The 20,036-nt window shown below is 36.6% G+C and overlaps 1 protein-coding gene and 1 non-coding gene across 6 annotated transcripts in view; one reads left to right on the top strand and one right to left on the bottom strand.

Annotated features, from left to right (window-relative positions):
* REXO2 (RNA exonuclease 2) overlaps nt 1-19,704 on the top strand; it is a 30,890-nt gene extending 11,186 nt beyond the window's left edge. Inside the window, exon 7 of one of the 5 annotated variants that reach the window (XM_053670440.1) lies at nt 18,701-19,704. In XM_053670440.1, the coding sequence (XP_053526415.1) occupies nt 18,701-18,853 (153 nt within the window). In that variant the 3' untranslated portion in view covers nt 18,854-19,704. Of the gene's footprint in view, nt 1-6,759; nt 6,826-16,563; nt 16,610-18,700 lie in introns of those variants that run through there. The other 4 variants (XM_053670439.1, XM_053670438.1, XM_053670442.1 and 1 more) reach the window with 4 other exon arrangements.
* Nucleotides 9,804-9,910, bottom strand: LOC119048098 (U6 spliceosomal RNA). The gene has a single exon (XR_005082261.2). It is a non-coding gene; the product is annotated as a U6 spliceosomal RNA (small nuclear RNA).
* Nucleotides 19,705-20,036: the final 332 nt, after the last annotated feature.

Below are 20,036 nucleotides of genomic sequence, written 5' to 3'. Positions count from 1 at the left end.
GCAGTATGATCCAAAGTGTAGGGGTTACAGATACAGAAATAAGTAGACTGTAGATCAGAATTATCTCATCATTTTATTTACTGAGTTGTTTTACTTCTACAGCATCCTCATGAGTGGAGAGAGACCTTAGTATAACTTTTTCCAAATGTGTTCTTTTAAGGCCCGAATTCACAAGTGTAGTATGTGTGAACTGATGAAAACATAAGTCTGCTGACTTTTCTGACCATTTTGAAATGGCATGGGTTTTTAAACTATTCCAGCTTCAGTGGTTTGGAAGACAAGATTGTATAATAGTTAAGAACAAGGCTCTGAGGCAAACTCTGGGTTCACGTCCGAGCTCCATGACCTACTGAGTCACTTTGGCAAGTTCACTTTTCTAAGCCTCAGTTTTCTTATCTATAAAGTGAGAATGATTGCATCTCACTCAAAGAATTGTTAGAAGTAAATTAAATGCTACTCATTTAGTAGTATACTTTTGAACTCAGTTCTTGGTACAGCGAGCACCCTATTGTGATAGCCAACGCATAATGATAATGGATTAACTCAGTCTAGGACCCCCCGGGGGAGGGTGCTATGACGGAGTGGCTGTGCTGGCTGGGGGCATTACCTTAAGTCAGTGTTCACTTAATGCCTATGACTATATGATGCTGAGGACACTTTTAAAAACTTCACTAATGGTGTGACCTTAATTGGCTTAGTGCTTTTCATTAAAATTTGGCAAGAGAGTCTTTGTCCTTAATTGGCTCTCAGGAATGTTACAAATTCTGATGCAAGAAAAGATATGAAAACACTGGGCTTGCGAAAGAAGTTCATAGGAAGCAGATGTAACTCTTACTGCTGTAGGACTTCTCCCACACAGCTGGCCTGTTTAGTCATCAGGTCAGCTGAGCCCTACCGTTTAGTTTTCTTAAGAATTTTAACTCCTGCTGTTCATTTTAAATCTTCTGTCATGTGAGTGGCCAGCTTATTGATTAAATTTTATCTTTTGTATATTCATCACGTAGCAGAATCCTCTGTTACCCCTAATGGAGCATGTGTTAATTTTTAGTATAATAATTGGCAGCCGGCGTGGTGAGCAAATCTGATCTGATGCAAATCTGTATAAAGACATGATGGTTCAGTGATTAATTCATGATTAGTTTGCTCACAAATAAGAAATAGAAATTTGTAGTAACTGATTTCATAGGGGATTCCTGAAGCTATGAAGTAATTTCTTTGAAATGAACTGCAGTGCAACTTGGTTTAAATACAACCCCAGCCTTAAAAACAATCAGTGTGTTTGTTTAGCAGAGCTTGCCATCCAGTGCGCCAGGGGGCTTTCCATTCAGTGGTTCCTTTTGTCTGTGCTGTAATTATCCTGCAAACTCTATTCTTAGGATCATCCAGGTGCTTTTTTCTCCTGCATTAACTCACAAGGTGAGTGAATCTACTGTGAGGAGAGTCTCCGGTCAGTACTCCTCCAGTGCTTACGATTATCTAGCCACTGTGCTGAGTTGTGGGCCCCAAAGTCGCCCTTTCCTCAGAAGCTTAGCCATAGGAGATAGGAATGGGACCAGAGACACTAGGCCTTTTTCATTTACCAAACAATATATCCCTTTATTAATAAACCAGCTGACAAATTCAGAATAAAATTGATAGTTTAATTTGGCAGAACTAGTGTTCCTATATGTGTAAGCCTTAAAATAAAGAATAGCTTGATTGTTACTAGGATACAACCTCTGTAGCAGATTAATCAGAGTAAAAGCTATTGTATTACTATATTCTATATTATTGATGAGGCAAAAGCTACTATACTATCTCTTGATACTATGTTTCTATTGTGAAAATTAATTGGTTTTAGTTATTTGAGCAAAGCTTTGTATGGCTTTTTTTTTTCTCCTTTGACCTCCTACTTATAGGACCCTGATGAAATCGTAGCCATGCTGGTAATGTGAATAGAGAGTTCCTCTCGTTGAGTATTTTCTATTTAATAGATTTTCTAAGAGGATAGATTTTAAGTCTTCTCAACACACACACACACACACACACACACACACACACACACACACACAAAAACATACAAGGGTAACTATTAAGGTGATGTATAAGTTAATTAACTGATGGTGATATTTTTTCACAGTATACACATTCACATAAATTCATTAAGTTGTACACCTTAAATATATTTCTGTAAAGATATTTCTTAAATAAAGATATATTTCTTAAAGATATCGCAGTAAAGTTATATGTGTTTAAAACATTGCTAAAGAGAAAGGACTAGAAGTCTTTTTCTTTTTTATAGTATATTTTCTTGATTATACTATTACAGTTGTCCCATTTTTTTCCTCTCCTTAATTCCCCTCTGCCTTCCATTCCACCTCCCTCCAGCTTTCCCCTCACCATAGTTCATGTCCATGAGTCGTACATACAAGTTCTTTGGCTTCTCCATTTCCTATACTATTAACTGGCTCCTGTCTTATTTTCTACCTACCATTTATGCTTCTTCCCTTTACCCTTCCCCATTCTCCCCCTCTCTCTTCCCACTGATAAGCCTCCCTTTGTTCTCCATTTCTAATTCCGTTCCTGTACTAGTTTGCTTTAGTTTTTGTTTTTTTTAGGTTCAGTTGTTGATAGTCATGAGTTTGTTGTAATTTTACTATACATGTTTTTTATCTTCTTTTTCTTAGATAAGTCCCTTTAACATTTTATATAATAAGGGCTTGGTGATGATGAACTCCTTTAACTTGACAATATCTGAGAAGCACTTTATCTGTCCTTCCATTCTAAATGATAGTTTTGCTGGATAGAGCAATCTTGGATGTAGGTCCTTGCCTTTCATGACTTGGAATACTTCTTTCCAGTCCCGTCTTGCCTGTAAGATTTCTTTTGAGAAATCAGCCCATGGTATTATGGGAACTCCTTTGTAGGTAACTGACTCCTTTTCTCTTGCTGCTTTTAATATTCTCTCCTTACCTTTAATATTGGGTAATTAATTATGATGTGCCTTTGTGTGTGCTTCCTTGGGTCCAACTTCTTGGGGACTCTGAGCTTCCTGGACTTCCTGGAAGTCTAGTTCTTTTGCCAGATTGGGGAAGTTCTACTTCGTTATTTGTTCACATAAATTTTCCATTTCTTGCTCTTCTTCTTCTGGCATCCCTATAATTTGGATGTTGGAATGTTTAAAGATATCTCAGGGGTTCCTAAGCCTCTCCTCATTTTTTGAATTGCTTTTTCTTCATTCTGTTCCAGTTGGATGTTTATTGCTTCTTTCTGTTCCAAACCATTGATTTAAGTCCTGGTTTCCCTCCCTTCACTGTTGGTTCCCTGTATATTTTGCCTTCATTTCTCCCTTCATTTTGCGACCATACTCAACCATTTCCATGAGGTTCCTGATTACCAGTGTTCTGAATTCTGCATCTGATAGGTTATTTATCTATCTTCTCATCACTTATTTTTTTTTTCTGGAGCTTTGATCTGTTCTTTCATTTGGGCCATATTCCTTTATCTTGGTTTACCTGTTATGTTGCAAGGGGTGGAGCCTTAGGTATTCGCCAGGGTGGGGCAATCCACGTCACCATACTGTGGTTCTGTATGTAGGGGAGGGGTCAGAGAGGGAACAATGCCACTTGCTTGGCTTTTGCCTCACTTCTTCTCTTCCCTCCTTTTACACAAGCAGATTGTGCTCTTTCTAGTGCAGATTCGGTGGGCTCTGTACATTCTGGGACCCTGTGGACCCCTCCAATGAACTTTCTTGTGAGACTGGTATTTTCTCCTGTCATGGCAACTCCCACAGGTTTTTACAGCGAGAGATCTTGAGGCTTTAGTTTCCTGTGCTGGAACCCTGGATTTTGTGGTTTGTCTTGTTCCCCAGTTGTTCCTCCCAACCTATCCACACACAAATGTGGGACTGCCTGGTCTTCTTGCTGCTGACTTGTGTCCTCTCCACCCCAGCTGCCCATCTCCACCCCTCCTACTGGTGCCAATGAATGTTTCTTCTTTAACTCTGATTGTCAGACTTTCATACAGTTTAATTTTCTGACAATTCTGGTGTTTTGTTTTTTTTTTAATTAATGGTTACCCTTCTTTTGGTGTGTGAGGAAGTGAAGTGTATCTACCTATGCCTGCATCTTGGCTGGAATGAAGTCTTAATTCTACCAGAATGCAGGCAGACATATTAGTTCCTTTCATAATTAACTTGTCAATTTGAATGTATATGATCTACAACTTGGTCTTCAGGATAATTTAGTCCATTTAGTTTTGCACCTGGATTATAAAACCACTGGTATTCTGTGATACAGAACACAAGAGTCTTTCATTAAAAATAAGCCCTAGAAAATTGGAGGGTTGGGGAGTAGGGAGCAAAATATGTTCTTGTGCAAACAAAAACATACCACAAACAGCCTGCAGAATCCTTGGAGACACAGAGTAAGTTGCATAAATTGAGTTGCACAACACTGTGAATGTACTTAATGCTACTGAACTGTACACTTATAAATGGCAAAAATGGTACATTCTATGTTATGTTTATTTTACCACAAAAAAACACAGTTTGACACGACCCATTTTCAGAATGATCTGGACTTAGGACCCTTGTGGAATGGGACTTGGCTCAGAGCAGCTGAACTCTGGGACTCCTACTTAATGCCCTTGAGAGGAGTAATTTTTCTTTATTTCTCAATTTATAATAGCAGGAAGTGTTATTAGGGCAGTGCTTTCTGCTATGTCAGTGTCAAAGTGGTCTAAGGAATTGCTGGTTTTGTTTACAGAGGAAATTCAACAAATTAATATCCTTTGGGAGCATCTAACTTCCTTATTTCCAAATTTAGCCATAAATTGGGGCAGGGATGTTTTTGGGTTCTGAGTTAGGGGTACTTCTTGGATAATCTAGGTAAATAGGCTCCTATAGACTGCCCTGGAACCCAGTCCCCGTTTCGTTTCTCAGAAAAAACTTCCACTTTGCATTCCATCTCATCAGCTCACAACTTACCTTGACTGAGCAGTACAATTCACTGTTGAATTGCAGACTATACAGTGTTTTTTGTGTCATTGTAGTTATTATTACTTTAAAATTTTATTTATTCTTAGAGGGGAAGGGAAGGAGAGAGGGAGAGAAACATCGATGTGTGAGAGGTATATCAATTGGTTGCCTCTCTCATGCCCCCCAACTGGGGACCTAGCCTGCAAACCAGCCATGTACCCTGACTGGGATTGGAACTGGCGACCTTTAGGTTTGCAGGCTGGCACTCAATCCACTAAGCCACACCTGCCAGGGCTTATTATTTTTTTATTATATTGTACTCACTATGCTATTATAGTTTTTTCCCTTTGCCCCCCTTCCACCCAGTAACCCCCATCGCTTAGGCAATATCCCCACCGTTGTTCATGTCTATGGGTCATGCATATAAGTTCTTTAGCTACTCCATTTTCTGTGCTGTATTTCACATTTCCATAGCTATTCTGTAATTACCTATTTGTACTTGGCAGTTCCCTCGCCTCTTCACCTATTCCCACACAATCCCCTCCCATCTGGCAACCATCAAAATGCTCTCTGCACCATGATTCTATTTCTGTTCTTCTTGTTTGCTTAGTTTGTTTCTTAGATTCAGTTTTTGATAAGTGTGTATTTTTGCCATTTTATTCATAGTTTTGATCTTTTTCCTGAATAAGTCCCTTTCACATTTCATATAATAATGCTTTGGTGAGGATGAACTCCTTTAGTTTTTTTCTTGTCTGAGAAGCTCTTTACCTGCCCTTTGATTGTGATGATAGCTTTGCTGACTGAGTAGGGCAATCTTGGCTATGTACTTTGTATACTTCTTGCCAATCCCTTTGAGTCTGCAAAGTTTCTTTTGAGAAATCAGCTGACAGTCTTATGGGAACTCCCCTGTAGGGGACTAATTTCTTTTCTCCTGCTGCTTTTACGATTCTGTCATTATCTTTGGCATTTTAATTATGATGTGTCTTGGTGTGGGCCTCTTTTCATCCATCTTGTTTGGGACTCTCTGTGCTTCCTGGACTTGCATGTCTATTTCCTTCACCAAATTAGGGAAGTTTTTCTTCAATATTTTTTCAAATAGATTTCTAATTTTTTGCACTTTCTCTTCTCCTTCTAATTTCTTGTGCTTCCTGGACTTACATGTCTATTTCCTTCACCAAATTAGGGGAGTTTTTCTTCAGTATTTTTTCAAATAGATTTCTAATTTCTTGTACCCTTATGATGCAAATGTTGGATTGCTTGAAGTTGTCCCAGAGGCTGCTTACACTATCCTTGTTTTTTTTGGATTGTTCTGTTTGTTGTTTGCATCTCATGTTCCATACCATTGATTTGATTCTCATCCTTATTCACTCTACTGTTGTTTTCTTGTAACTTGTTCTTTATTTCAATGTAGTATATCTTTTATTTCTGACTTGATTTCTTTTATGCTGCTGAGGTCCTCACTAAGTTTCTTGAGCATCTCATAACCAGTGTTTTGAAATCTGCATCTGATAGCTTGCTTATCTCCAAACCATTTAGCTCTTTTTCTGGAGTTTTGATTTGTTCTTTCATTTGCCCCATGTTTCTTTGTCTCCCCATTTTGGCAGCCTCCCTGTGTTTGTTTCTATGTATTAGGGAGAGCTGCAGTAATTCCCTGTCTTGGTAATGTGGCCTAATGTAGTATGTGTCCTGTAGTGTCCAGTGGCACAGCCTCCCCTATCACCCAAGCTGAGTACTTGAGATGCTCACTTTGTGTGGGCTGATACACCTTCCTCTTGTAATTGAACCTTGGTTGCTGTTGGCAGATCAATGGGAGAAATTTACCCAGGCCAGTCAGCTGCAAAGATTGGCTGTGACCACTGACCACTAACCTCTGCTCTCCATGGAAGATCAACTGTACTGAGGTAGAGTGGGGTTGCTCTGATGTGGTGTTTAGCTGTCTACTGGTTGCACAGGCTCAGGGGTTTCCCAGGTGGTGCAGGCCACAGTCAGCCCCTGCCTGTGTTCTCCCCACCCTGTGTGAGCTTTAGAGCAATCTGACATGGCTGCTACTTGGGCTGGGCTTGGAGATTCCTAGGGAGGCTGAGCTGTGAATCCAGGCTGGTTGCTGCTAGTGCAGGACCTGGGGCTCACTGAGGCCAGCTGTTGCTTGTTTGAGAGGATTTAGGAAGTTGTGAAGCATGATCCCAGACCAGGCCTTCATATGGAAAAGCAGTTTGGGTGGGCCCATAAGTTGGGCAGGGTGGAGTCTCTGGGCATCTCCAAGGTGGGTCAAACAATGTTAGGTTGATGGAGTCTTAGATATGGCACCAACTTGCCTGCTGAGTCTGGATGGATGTGGTGTCTTTAATTCTGTAGTTGTCAGACTTCCATTCAGCTCAATTTCTGATGGTTCTGAGTATCTCTTTTTCCAGTATCAGGGTACTGGGAAAATGACTTGTAATCAAAAGCTCACTATATAAATTTAGGCTAGGGTCAAAAAGGTCTCGAGGGATATTCTATATGGGTCAAGTTGATGCTTCATGAAATACCTGCTCCACAATGAGGAAAACTGGAATGTTACAAGTGCTCTGGATGTACTGTCGTTTTAGAGTAGGGCTGGATTTATGTGTACTTGTAACATTCCAGTTTTAGGTAACTGGTTTGCTTTTTCTAGGCTTCCTTTTTCATTATCTTCTTTTGCCACTGTTTCTGTTTTGTATGTATTTTTCATTTTGTTTTGTATGTCAGTAGTTTTTTTAGATAAAATAATAGGTGAATATTGTAGAGAATAAGTACACTTTTCAGAGAAGACCACTGCTACTATATCTATATCTATACCTATCTGTCTATATATATATGCCTGTTTTTTTCTATGTGTCTATATATATAGCTGGCTGCTAGTTGAGGCAGACTATATATAAAATATAATTATCTTGCCATGAATATTTAAAGCAGATGGTGTCAGAGGTAACAGCAAAGCATCTTTGAGCAGACTTCGGCTTTAGTAACATCTTCAAAATGCCTCTTTGGTTATATGACTATATTACAAATATTCTTGTGTTTTTTAATAATATAGATAAAAAGCAATCATAAAATAAGTCAAGTGGAAACATTAAGTAATCTGTTTAATAATGTAAATGGTTCTCATTGAGGGGAAGTATATCAGCAGAAATTTATTTATTTAACTTTTTAAAATATAATGAGTAAAACATACATAGAAGTTAAGAGACTAGTAGAATGAAGCTCTGTACACCTTCACCCACCTTGAACAGTCATTCCCACTCTTGTGTGGGGGATTTATACCCTCACCTGACTCGTCCCTCTCAGATCGTTTTGTAGCAGTCCCTAAACAGTGTATCATTTAATCTGTGTGCATTTCAGTATGTATCTCTATAAGATGATTCTCAAAAAATAAAAATAACCATGGTATAATTATTATATCTAAAAGATTAACAATGACTTCTTAATATTATACATTAAGTGTATATGTTTCCCTCTTCTGTGTTTTCTGTGTATAATTTGCAGATGTACCTAGTGGATTGATGAGATTTAATTTGATTTTTAGTATATCTCCCTTTCCATACTTCAGAGTTCTTGGAAGCTGGTTGCTAAATGCAGCCAACATTTGAGGAGGGGGAGGGTTAAGCTCTATTCTCTGGGGAAAGGGGGGAGTCCAGAGAGTTATTTTGGTATCAAATAACATTTTTCCTGGTTGTTTCCTTGGGGCTTATAAAGAATGGAAGAAGAGGGAAGAAAGAACTCAGGAGAATGGAAGGGAAAAGCGTCAAAGGGTCTCTGCCTGATGAACTGGAGGAGCTGTCCTGATGAAAATATATTTTAGCTTTTTTCTATTTATTTATTTTTTATTGTATTTTTCCATTACTATTTATCCCCCTATATCCTCTTTTACCTCTCCACCCACCCCTTCCCCAGACAAAAATTTTAGATTTTCCTATGGGTTATAATTCATAACTTTCATGACGTTTATTACATGCCTACTTTTTAGCCTTAGCATTAGTTAGCAAAGGAAGATTGAGAGAAATGGAGCATGTGAAGCTTCAGTGATACACTGGTTAATGAACTCAGAGAGCAGCTGTAGAACAGTAGTCATCAGTGACAGGTGACAACTGACACAGGAGACATACTGGCCCCTCGCAGGAATCCTCGACATTCAGGGAGGACTTGAGTTTCCCATAGTAAAAGAAGAGGTCTGTCCTTCTTTTGTCCTCTCCTCTCCTCTCCCCTTTCTTCTTCTTTGTTTCATCTTTAGGAAAAAGATAACCCCAGAAGGCTAGAATTCTCATTTTCATAAAGCAAATGGATATTATATGAACCGAGAAGGAATCACAATGTGCAACATGGACCTCTATTTGTTATAAAGTGACAGTATTTCGGAGACAACATAGAGCCCAATAAGAAAGTACCTGTATGAGTAACTCAGAGGATCACATACCCCTTTATTTGAATGGTTGGCCACTTAGATTTTTAAGATGTAATTTTAGTTTTTATCCTTCTGTTTACTTTTTTTTAACATTTTGTATTTATTGAGTAAATAAAATATATTATTAAAATTAATTTCAAGTGTTTCTTTTACTTTTTTAAACATAGCTAACTAAAATTTTTTAATTACTTATATGGCTCACATTGCATTTCTTTTTTTAAATTTTATTTAGTTATTTGTCAAGTACAGTTTTTTGTCTATTTCTTCCATCCCAGCCCCCGCCCCCACCACACACTCCCAACCTCCCTGCCATTTCCACCCCCTTTAGTTCTCGTCCCTGTGTCCTTCCTATTTGTTCCTCCAAATCCCTCCTCCTTTTTCCCCTTAAATTCCCTTCCCTCTCCCCTCTGCTCACTGTCCCCCTGTAAAAATATGGAATGCTTCACGAATTTGCGTGTCATTTTTGCTCAGGGGCCATGCTAATCTTCTCTGTGTCATTCCAATTTTAGTACATGTGCTGCTGAAGCGAGCACCCTTCTGTTTACTTTTAGTGCTAGTGAGGCCCAAAGTTTTTGGTAGTGCTACCAAAAATTCTGCTTCAAGGCCAACAGTAATAGAATTTCTAAAAGCTCATTAGTGTATATATTTAAAGGTTTATGAGGTTTGTTTTTTTTCTAAGTTTTATAAAATATGTTTACTTTCCTTTTTTGTTTCCATATTTTCTAAATGGAATTCATTGTATCCCTTAGTTCATTCATGGCATATTATTATGGATCAACATAAAAGCCTTCTTTTGTTTTATATTATTACATTCCTCATTTCTACTTCCATTCCTAATCCCCCAATCTCTGTTTTATTGAATATATGTTCTTCCATTCTTACCTTTTTTATTCTTAATGTATAAATTCTGCATGTGTGTGTTTTACTTTATATATATTGTATGATGATACAAATCTCATTTTATGTCTTCTTAATGCCATGCTGTGTTTCTGAAGCTGAGTATATGACTAAGTAGACATGTAGCTTGCTAAATCTCAATTCTTTAAAGTATTTCTTCATATGCACATTCCTCATTTTACTTATTGGTGCCACAACCAATATTGCCATGAATATTTGTACATGTGTCCCTGTGGGCCTGTGCAAGAGTTTTTTCTTGATGCATACAGTCAGAGTAGGATTTCCAGGCCTTTGTATATCCTTATACTTAATTTTTCTAATTACTGACAATATGTTCTTTATAATAACTGCAATAGTTTAAATTATGACCAGAAATACAGTAGCACCATTTTTCTAGATCTGTGTTAGTGCTTGAAATCACATGAATTTATAATTTTTTGCCATTTTATATGCAGAAAATAGTATTTTCTTTTAAATTTACATTCCTATGAATATGTGTGAGTTCGAGCATGTCTTTATATACATTGTGGTTCTGTTTCTTGTAAATTGGTTAGTTGTATCCTTTGTCTTCTTTTGTGTGGGATTTTTGTCTTAATGATTTTCATTTCAGTTATCCCAGTCTGTTGTTCATCCGTCGAATTTTTATGTGGTGACTTTCTTTAAAGAGGAACCTTTAATTTTGTTAGTGTAACATTTGTCAGTTTTCCTCCTGAAGGTTTGTTTTTGAGAATATTGTCTGAGATCGTTTTCTACCTCAAAATCGTAAAGATATTCTCATTTCCAACTTCTTTAGCTTTATGTTTTAATTTTGCATTTCATGTTTTGGTTTTTTAATATATCTGGAGGCCATGAATGGAGACTATGTGAGGTAAGAATCCAACTTTATTTTTTCCATAGTGTGTGCAATTTCCTTTCTCTATATGCGAAATAATCCATCCTCTCCTAATTTGTGATACTACGTCTATCACATACCAAGTTCTCATATATAGATTGAGCTGTTTCTGAGCTTTTTATTGAGTTGGTTTTTGTTTGATTCTGTGCCACTCATTTTTGGGAGGGAGTTTGTAATTATATATATGCACACATATATGTATATATATATTTAAATGTTATTTTCCAATACCAGTTTATATTTAATAATATAACTATTATGTTTAAAGATTTTCTTTATTTTAGCAAGAGGGAAAGGGAGGGAGAAAGAGGAGAGAAACACTGATGTGAGAGGGAAACATCAGTCACTTGCCTCTCATATGCACCCTGACCGGGGACTGAACCTGCAACCCAGGCATGTGCCCTGACCAGGAATTGAAGAGCTGACCCTTTGCTTTGTGGAGTGATACCCAAACAACTGAGCCACACCAGTCAGGGCTATTTAATATTAGTTTGTATTGGTTTCAGATGTACAGAATAGTCATTGGACAATCATATACTTTACAAAATGTTGCCCTGATATTTCCAGTATCCACCTTAGCATCACAAATAGTTATTACAGTATTATTGACTATATTCCCTACGCTGTCCTTTACTTCCCTGTGACTATTTTGTAACTGCTAATTTGTACTTTTCAATTCCTTCACATTTTCACCTGGTTTTCCAACTCCCTCCCCTCTGGCAACCATCAGTCTGTTCTTTGTATCTATGAGTTTGTTTCAATTTTGTTTGTTTATATTGTTCTTTATATTACACATATAAGTGAAATAGTAAGGTATTTGTCTTTTTCTGTCTAACTTAATTGATTTAGCATAATAACCTCTAGGTCCATTCATGCTGTTGCAAGTGGTAATATTTCATTTTGTTTTATGGTCAAGTAATACTCCATTGTATATATGTACATCAGCTTTTTGGTATACTTATTTATTGGTGGACACTTGGGTTGCTTCCATGTCTTGGCTATTATAAATGATGCTGCAGTGAATGTAGGTGTGCATATATTCTTTTGAATTAGTGTTCTGGGTTTTTTGGAAAAATACCCAGAAATGGATTAGCTGGGTCATAATGCAGTTGCATTTTTAATGATTTGGGAATCCTACATACTGTTTTCCATTGTGACCACATTGATCTGCCTTCCCACCAACAGTGGCCAAGGGTTCCCTTTTCTCTACATCCTTGGAAACACTTGGTGTTTGATGATTGATTGATTATAGCCATTTTGACAGGTCTGAGGTAATATATCACTGTGGTTTTAATTTACATTTCACTTCTCTGATGATTGGTGATGTTGAGAATTTTCTCATATGTGTATTAACCTTTTGTATGTCCTCTTTGAAGAAGTGTCCTTCAGATTCTGCCCATTTTTTAATTGGATTGTTTGATTTTTGGTGTTGAGTTGTATGGATTTTTTGTATATTTTGGATATCCACCCCTTACCAGATGTTTTTATTCTTACCAGATATTTTATTGGAGAATATGTTCTCCCATTTAATAGATTTTGTTGATGGTTTCCTCTGCTTTGCAAAAACTTTTTAGTTTGATGTGGTCCCATTTGTTTATTTTTCTTTTGTTCTCCTTCCCTGAGGATATAATATCAGAAAAAATATTACTGTGAAAAATATCTAAGATTTTACTGTCAATGTTTTCTTTGTTGTTGATCTCTTGTGTGCCTAACTTATAAATTAAACTTTATCATGTGTGTAGGAAAAAAGAGTGTGTATGTAGGGTTCTGTACTATCCATGGTTTCAGACATCCACTGGGGGTCTTGGAATGTATTCTCTGCAGATGAAGGGGACTACTGTACAGAGGAATTTGCTGGCAGAAAATCTCCAAAGGCAGGCCACTGTTTTAAAGACAGCAAGTAAAGACTTTGTATTCTCAGGATGGACATAATGGCTCCATAGTGTCATTCTGTCATAATTGACTTGACTTGTTTGGAAAATGAGGGGAAAGGTTTTTTAAGATCTGTTTTCTAATAAAAACTCCAGTACCGTTTTTTTCTTTTTTCTTTTTAAAGAGTTTATTTTTAGGGAGAGAGGGAGGGAGAAAGAAAAGGAAAAAAATATCTATTCATAAGAGATATATCCATCTGTTGCCTATCGCATGATCACAACTGGCACCTGGCCCTCAACCCAGGTATGTGCCCTGACTGGGAATTGAACCAGTGACCCCTCGATTTGCAGGCTGGTGGTGCTCAATCCACTGAGCCACATCAGCCAGGGCTCCAGTACAGTTTTCAAGGAGGTTTTTGAGTTAGCAGTTTTTTTCCAAAGTAAAATGTTTAACACAGTTTCAAAGTTCACATTATGATAAATGATAAAAATCAAATATTCTTTTCTTGGTAAGAGTTCAACTTTTGCATTTTTATCTCTTTAACTTCCTAGGCTTTTCTATTACTCTTTCCTCCTTCCCTCTTTTTGTCTATGGTTACACTGAAAATTTCCTCCTTCACAAGTTATGATTATCATTAAAATTTTAATACACTTTTTAACTTTACCAACATATAGGTAATACTTGTAAATCTTTCTTTCTTTTCATCCCCTTGTATACTTTAGCTGCCCATCTTCTTGGATAACAGTGCGGCATTTTATTTCTCAGTTTTCCTTGTTGATTTTTGGTGGAAGAAAATACATATATTGTGTGTGTTTGTACTCACCCTGGATTGCTAAATTATATCCTCCAATAATTCTTTTAAACAGGGTATGCAAAAAATAAACTTTCTGAATTCTTTGATATCAAAAAACTTTTTGTTTTACCCTTAAGATCAAATGCCAAATAGGTTGGATATAAGATTCTAGATTTAAAGCTTTTTGCCTGCAGAACTCTTATAATATTGCCCCATTGATTTCTAGCAACCAGACTGTCCAGTGATAAGTTTTCTGCCAATCTAATTCTTATTCCCTTGCAGGTTACTTTCTTTTTTCTCCCTGGAAGCACTTATGATTTTTTTATCATTGCAATTTCTGAATTTCACCAAGATGTGTTTAGGAGTGAGTCTCTTTTCATCAGTTTTACTGGGGTATTTGATAGGCACTGACAATCTCAAGACTTGAGTCTTTCCTTAGTTCTGCAATCTTTCTTCAGTTGTGTCCTTAATCATACCCTCTGCTCCATTCTCTTTATTATTTTTTTTTGGAATTCCTATTAAATGGATGTTTGCACTTCTAGATCTACTATCTCTTATTTTTTTTAAAAAAACTTTTATTTTATTTTATTTTTCCCAATTACCATTTATCTTCCCTATGTTATTCTTTCTTTAATTATGATCTGTTTGACTATTTGCATTGTACCATTAGAGAATTCTTCAATTTGATATTCTAGGTTGTTCAACTGTGTCTATTCTGCCACTTAGAGTAATCATTAAGGTGTTTGTGTTCAAGACTGGTAATTTTTTATTTCCAGTATGTAATTTTTAATATTTCCAATCTCTTCTTATATCTCTCTGCAGAAATTAATTACATTTCTTCTAAAGTTTTCTTCTGTTTCTTGTATTAAGTCTGTTTCTTTAGATGTTAGCTTGTGTTTCATCTCAGAATCTGAAGCCAAATCACTATAGGCAATTTATTTTAGTCCACGTGAGGCCTCTTTTTCCTCAATCTGGGAGATAGTCTTTGACTTTTCTAGTTCAGAGTCCTTTCCTTCCACATTAAGATCACTCCCAATTCCCACTGTGAGCCTTCCTCCTCCTGCTCAGAATCTTCTACCACATTAATCAAAATATTCTCCAAGTCATCACTGGATATTTCAACTCCATGGTTTGTATTAACACAAAAAGATTGAGTACTGTTCCTTACATAATACTGAAGCATCTTCTCCCTCTTTCAGGCCTGAGGGAGAAGCCTGATGTCTCCTTCTCCCTCCTCCTCCAGTTCTGAGGTCTCCTTCTTCCAACTCTGAAGCCTCTTTTTCTTCCTCCTCTAACTTTGAGCCTCTTCTTCTTTGAGGGTTTTTTTCCTTTCACTTTGAAGCCTCTTCCTTGTGACTCTCTTAAGATTTTTTACCTCCTCTGGCACAGCAACCTTTACTTCTTTAGTAAATAGAAAGCTCAAGCCACCACTTGTTGCTCCTCCAACTCTTTGCTGTGAGGCTGAGTTTTATCTACTTTTTCTTGAATCCCACATATTCTTCCTCATTTCTTTCTTTCAAAACTTTTCTGGAAGTGCAACTTTCAGTAATTCTTTTATAAAAGATTTTGACTGGAAAATTTGTTGAGGCTTTGCATTCCTGCAAAAGTCCTGATTTCATCATCACATTTAAATGCTAGTTTAACTTAGCATAAAAATTTAGGTTAAACATTTCCCTCAGAATGTTGAAGACATTACTCCATTGTTTACTTATGTCCAGTGTTGCTGATGCAAGGTCTGCTGCCATTGTGAATTTTGCTCCATCTTCTTTGGAGACTTAGAATTTTCTCTTTATCCTTGAAGTTCTGAGGGACGTTTTCCTGTCTTACCTCTTGACTAGTACATCCTTTCCATGTTCTTGGCCATTTCCTGTAACTTCTATATGGGTGTTGCAATTTCTGCATGTGTCATCTATATTACCTATGGCTTCTTCCACACCTTCCACGACTCTGTGATTCATTGGGACAATTCCTTACCTTGGTTAGTTTTGTACTCTTTAGCTTTGTCTAATTTGCTACCCAGTTTAATTAGTTCTTTTGTTTTCTAAGTCAAATTTTTAATTCCTCAACATAGTTTTCTCCCATTTACTATTATTTTTATTGAGGCTGTATCTTTTATATGTTGCCACTCTTTTCTGGTACTGGAGTTAATTGGATATTTTATTTTCAGGTATTGTACTTTTTACTCTTAAAATTTCCATTAGGTCATTTTAAAGAGATTCTCTTGTCTCTTCAACCATTAAGTCCAGATTTTCATCTTAAAGTTTTGTTGACATGTCTTTGTATTTTAAATCCAATAACTGAGCCATCTCAGTTTCTGTGAACTGAATTATTTCTATGTGGATGCTATTTTTTCATTTCTTTGCAAGTTTAGGAATTTTTGATTGTACACCAGATGTGGTGAATATGTTGTCAAGACTGGATCATTTTCTTTTCCTGAAGAGCAGTTTTTGTTCTTGCAGACCTGGTGGACTCCCCAAAAACTCAAAAATATTTTTTAAAAAATCCACTGAGAGTCCTTGGCCTGGAAGAGATAAGCTTTCTGCAGAGCAAGACTTGGTCTCCTGCACAGCTAGTCTCAGTGCCTGGAGAAGAAGGAATCTGACCTGAGGGTACAGACACGGTAAGAAGGAATGAGGATTGACTCACAGTCTTTTGCTGCCCCGCCTCCTCTTGTGGTGATTGAAATTCTCTTTGAGTTATTGATTTTGACATGCTATTTTCCTCATCCTTAGGTATAGAATATTATGTGGAAAAGAGATATACACTGAAGACTGATAGGTAATAATCATGATCTGCTAATTTCATCTCTCTCAGGAAAGAAGTATTAGATGATGAAGATTGTCAGGGTTTTTTTTTTCTGAGAATCTCCTAAAGTACCACTTTCATGAAGTCAGTCTTTGGACAGTGATTAAATCAGATTAAATTAGATCAAGTATATCCAGTTTTCTTGCCTTATTGCCAAGTGATATTAACTTTGCATTTTGTCAGTATTTTCTTTGACAAACTGGATCTTTGCCTTTTTGCAAATCCAAAGATTGGTTTTGCCCAAACAATCAATGTGTTAAAGATAATGAATGGTAGCAAATGAGATGCCCCCAAAAATGGCTCTTTGGCATAAAGATTATTCTGAGCTGATCGAGAAACTTCAGGCAAAGGAGAAGCTCTGAACACAGAGTAGAAATTTAAGAAGGAAATTTACCTTAGTAAGGGGTTGGTACTGGGAAGAGACCTATTACCAGAAATTACTTTTTCATGTGAAAAGACTTATCTACAAGGCAGGGAAAACTTCATTTACTGCACATTTCCTCTTGTCACCTTCCTGTGATTTACCTTTTCCCATTTTGAAGCTCTAGCCTCCTGTCCCTCTCCATTGCTGAGGATGATATGTTATTGCCTGGCTGCCTTTTAATTCTCATATCTTTGTGAGGGTCTCATATATATATATATATATATATTTTAAACTTTTTTTGTCTTTTGTTAATCTGGCTTTTAATACAGTAAGTCTCAGCCAGAAACTAGAAAGGTGGAAAAAAAATTACTCTTCCTTCCCTGCAGTCAATTCAATCCTCTATTTCTAGAGAATTATTTAAAATGGCAAATTTGCTTACTTCTAGTCCTCAAGATTTCCAAAAAATTGAAGTTTTAATCTTAGTAAGAGTACTTTATTATAATGAATAAAATATTATGATTCATTTTAAATTGAAAAAATTAAAGTACTCCAACTTTATTTATTGTTTTTTAATTTTTTAATTTTAATTATTGTTCAAGTAGAGCTTTCTGCCTTTTCCCCCATCCCAGCCCACCCCTTTAATTTATTGTTTTTTAATTGAATTTATTGGGGTGACATTGGTTAATAAAATTATATAGGTTTCGGGTGTATAGTTACATCATCTGTATATTACATTGTGTGCTCACTGTCCAAAGTCATGGTGCTGTCCATCATCATTCATCCCCCTTTATTTTCTTCTACCTCCGACACCCCCTTCTCTCACTAGTGATCACTATACTGTTGTCTGTTTATAAGGTTGTGGTTTTTTTTGCTTAATTCCTTCACCTTTTTCACCCAGTGCCCTAAATTCCTCCCCTCTGACATCTGACAGTCTGTTTTCTGTTTCTATGAGTCCGTTTCTCTTTTGCTTATTAGTTTCTTTTGTTCATTAGACTCTACATATAAATGAAATCATATGGTATTTGTCTTTCTCGGACTGGCTTATTTCACTTTAGCATAATACTCTCCAGGTCCATCCTTGCTGTCACAAAGAGTAAGATTTCCTTCTTATTTTTATTTTTATTTTTTTTACGGCCAAGTAGTATTTTATTGTATGAATGTCCAGTAGTTGTTTTATCCACACATCTACTGATAGACACTTGGGTGGTTTCCATATATTGGCAATTATAAGTAATGCTGCAGTGAACATAGGGGTGCTTATATTCTTATGAATAAGTGTTTCAGGTTTCTTTGGATATATTTCCAGAAGTGGAATTGCTAGGTCATAAGGTAGTTCCATTTTTAACTTTTTGAGGTGACTCCATACTGCACCAGTAGTTATACCAGTCTGCATTCCCACCAACAGTGCATGAGGGTACCTTTTTCTTTATAGCTGAGCCGACATTTGTTTGTTGATTTATTGATGACAGCCATTCTGACAAGTATGAGGTGGTATCTCATTGTAGTTTTAAGTTGCATTTCTCTGGTGATTAGTGACATTGAGCATCTTTTCATATGTCTATTGGCCATCTGTATATCCTGTTTGGAGGAGTGGCTATTCAGATTCTTTACCCATTTTTTAATTGGATGTTTTTGTGTGTTGAGTTGTTCAAGTTCTTTTTGTTGTTGTTTTGCTAAAAGTTATTTTATTCTCATTCAAGAGAGAACAGAAGGGAGAGAGAGAGAAACATGGATGTGAGAGAGAAACACCAATCAGCTGCCTTCTGCATACACCCCAACGGGGGATCAAGCCTACAATCTGGGCATATGCGTCGACCAGGGATCAAACCAGCAGCCTTTCAGTTACGGGATGATGCTTCAACCACCTAGCCATGTTGGCTACAGCGAGTTGTATTGGATATTAGCCCCTTATCAGATATATCATTGGCAAATATGTTCTCCCGTTCAGTGGGTTGTCTTTTTATGTTGTTGATGGTTTCCTTTGCTGTGCAAAAACTTTTTAGTTTGATGTAGTCCTATTTGTTCATTTTATCTTTTGTTTCCCTTGCCTGAGGAGATATATCAGAAAAAATATTGCTGTAAGAAATTTCCAAGATTTTACTGCCTATGTTTTTTTCCAGGATTTTTATGGTTTTGAGTCTAATGTTTAAGTCCTTAGGCAATTTTAAGTTTATTCTTTAAAATTTTTTTCTATTTATTGATTTGAGAGAGAGAGAAACATCAATTTGTTGTTCTCCTTATTTGTACATTCATTGGTCAATTCTTGTATGTGCCCTTGCTGGGGATCAAATCCAAAACCTTGGTGTATTGGCACAATGCTCTAACAGACTAATCTACCTGGCCAGGATTAAATTATTTTAATTTTTAATTATTATATTTTATTTTCATAAGTACACCAATTAAAAAAATTACATATACAAGCTCAAGATTATTATAAAACCAAATGCTTAATTCCATTACAGACTGCTTTGGGTTAAAAAGCTATGTTTTGCATTTACATATGGATTGTCTACTTGGAAGAAACTATTAGCAATTGTTTGTTTTTTGTATTTATCAGAAACATTCTTAATATCTCAATTTCTTTGGAACCTTGATGACCAGAATTGAGGAAATTTGCCATTTCCAAACTCTAAAGGTAGCCTACCGTTGTATACATTTAATTTTGCCACTAATAAATCATCTGACTCTGGACAAGTATATAACTTCTCTGTGACTCAGTTTCCTCTTCTCTAAAATGTGGATAATTTTAATGACTAGATTGTCATTCTGTCCAGATTGACAGAATATCAATGGTTTTAATATAGGTTTTGTGTGTGTGAGAGATAATGATGAAGTGAGAGGGAGGCAGGTAGAGGGGGAGTTGAGAAGATACCTAAAAATTTTGCCCTGGGAATAAAGCTGTGTCTTGTGTCATGGGCATTCATGTGCCCCTCCCAGTCAGCATCAGCACTGAACCTTCTTTTCTTTAAGTTGGGGGAGGGATATCACATCAATCAACCAGTGGGATCTGTGTAGTGATGAATGGATTAACTGTTT

Source organism: Artibeus jamaicensis, unplaced genomic scaffold (genome assembly GCF_021234435.1).
Source record: "Artibeus jamaicensis isolate MK-2021 breed Jamaican fruit bat unplaced genomic scaffold, CSHL_Jam_final contig_585, whole genome shotgun sequence".
Lineage (NCBI taxonomy): Eukaryota > Metazoa > Chordata > Mammalia > Chiroptera > Phyllostomidae > Artibeus > Artibeus jamaicensis.
The sequence above is the reverse complement of the archived record's forward strand: the minus strand, read 5'-3'. Positions and strand labels throughout refer to the sequence as shown.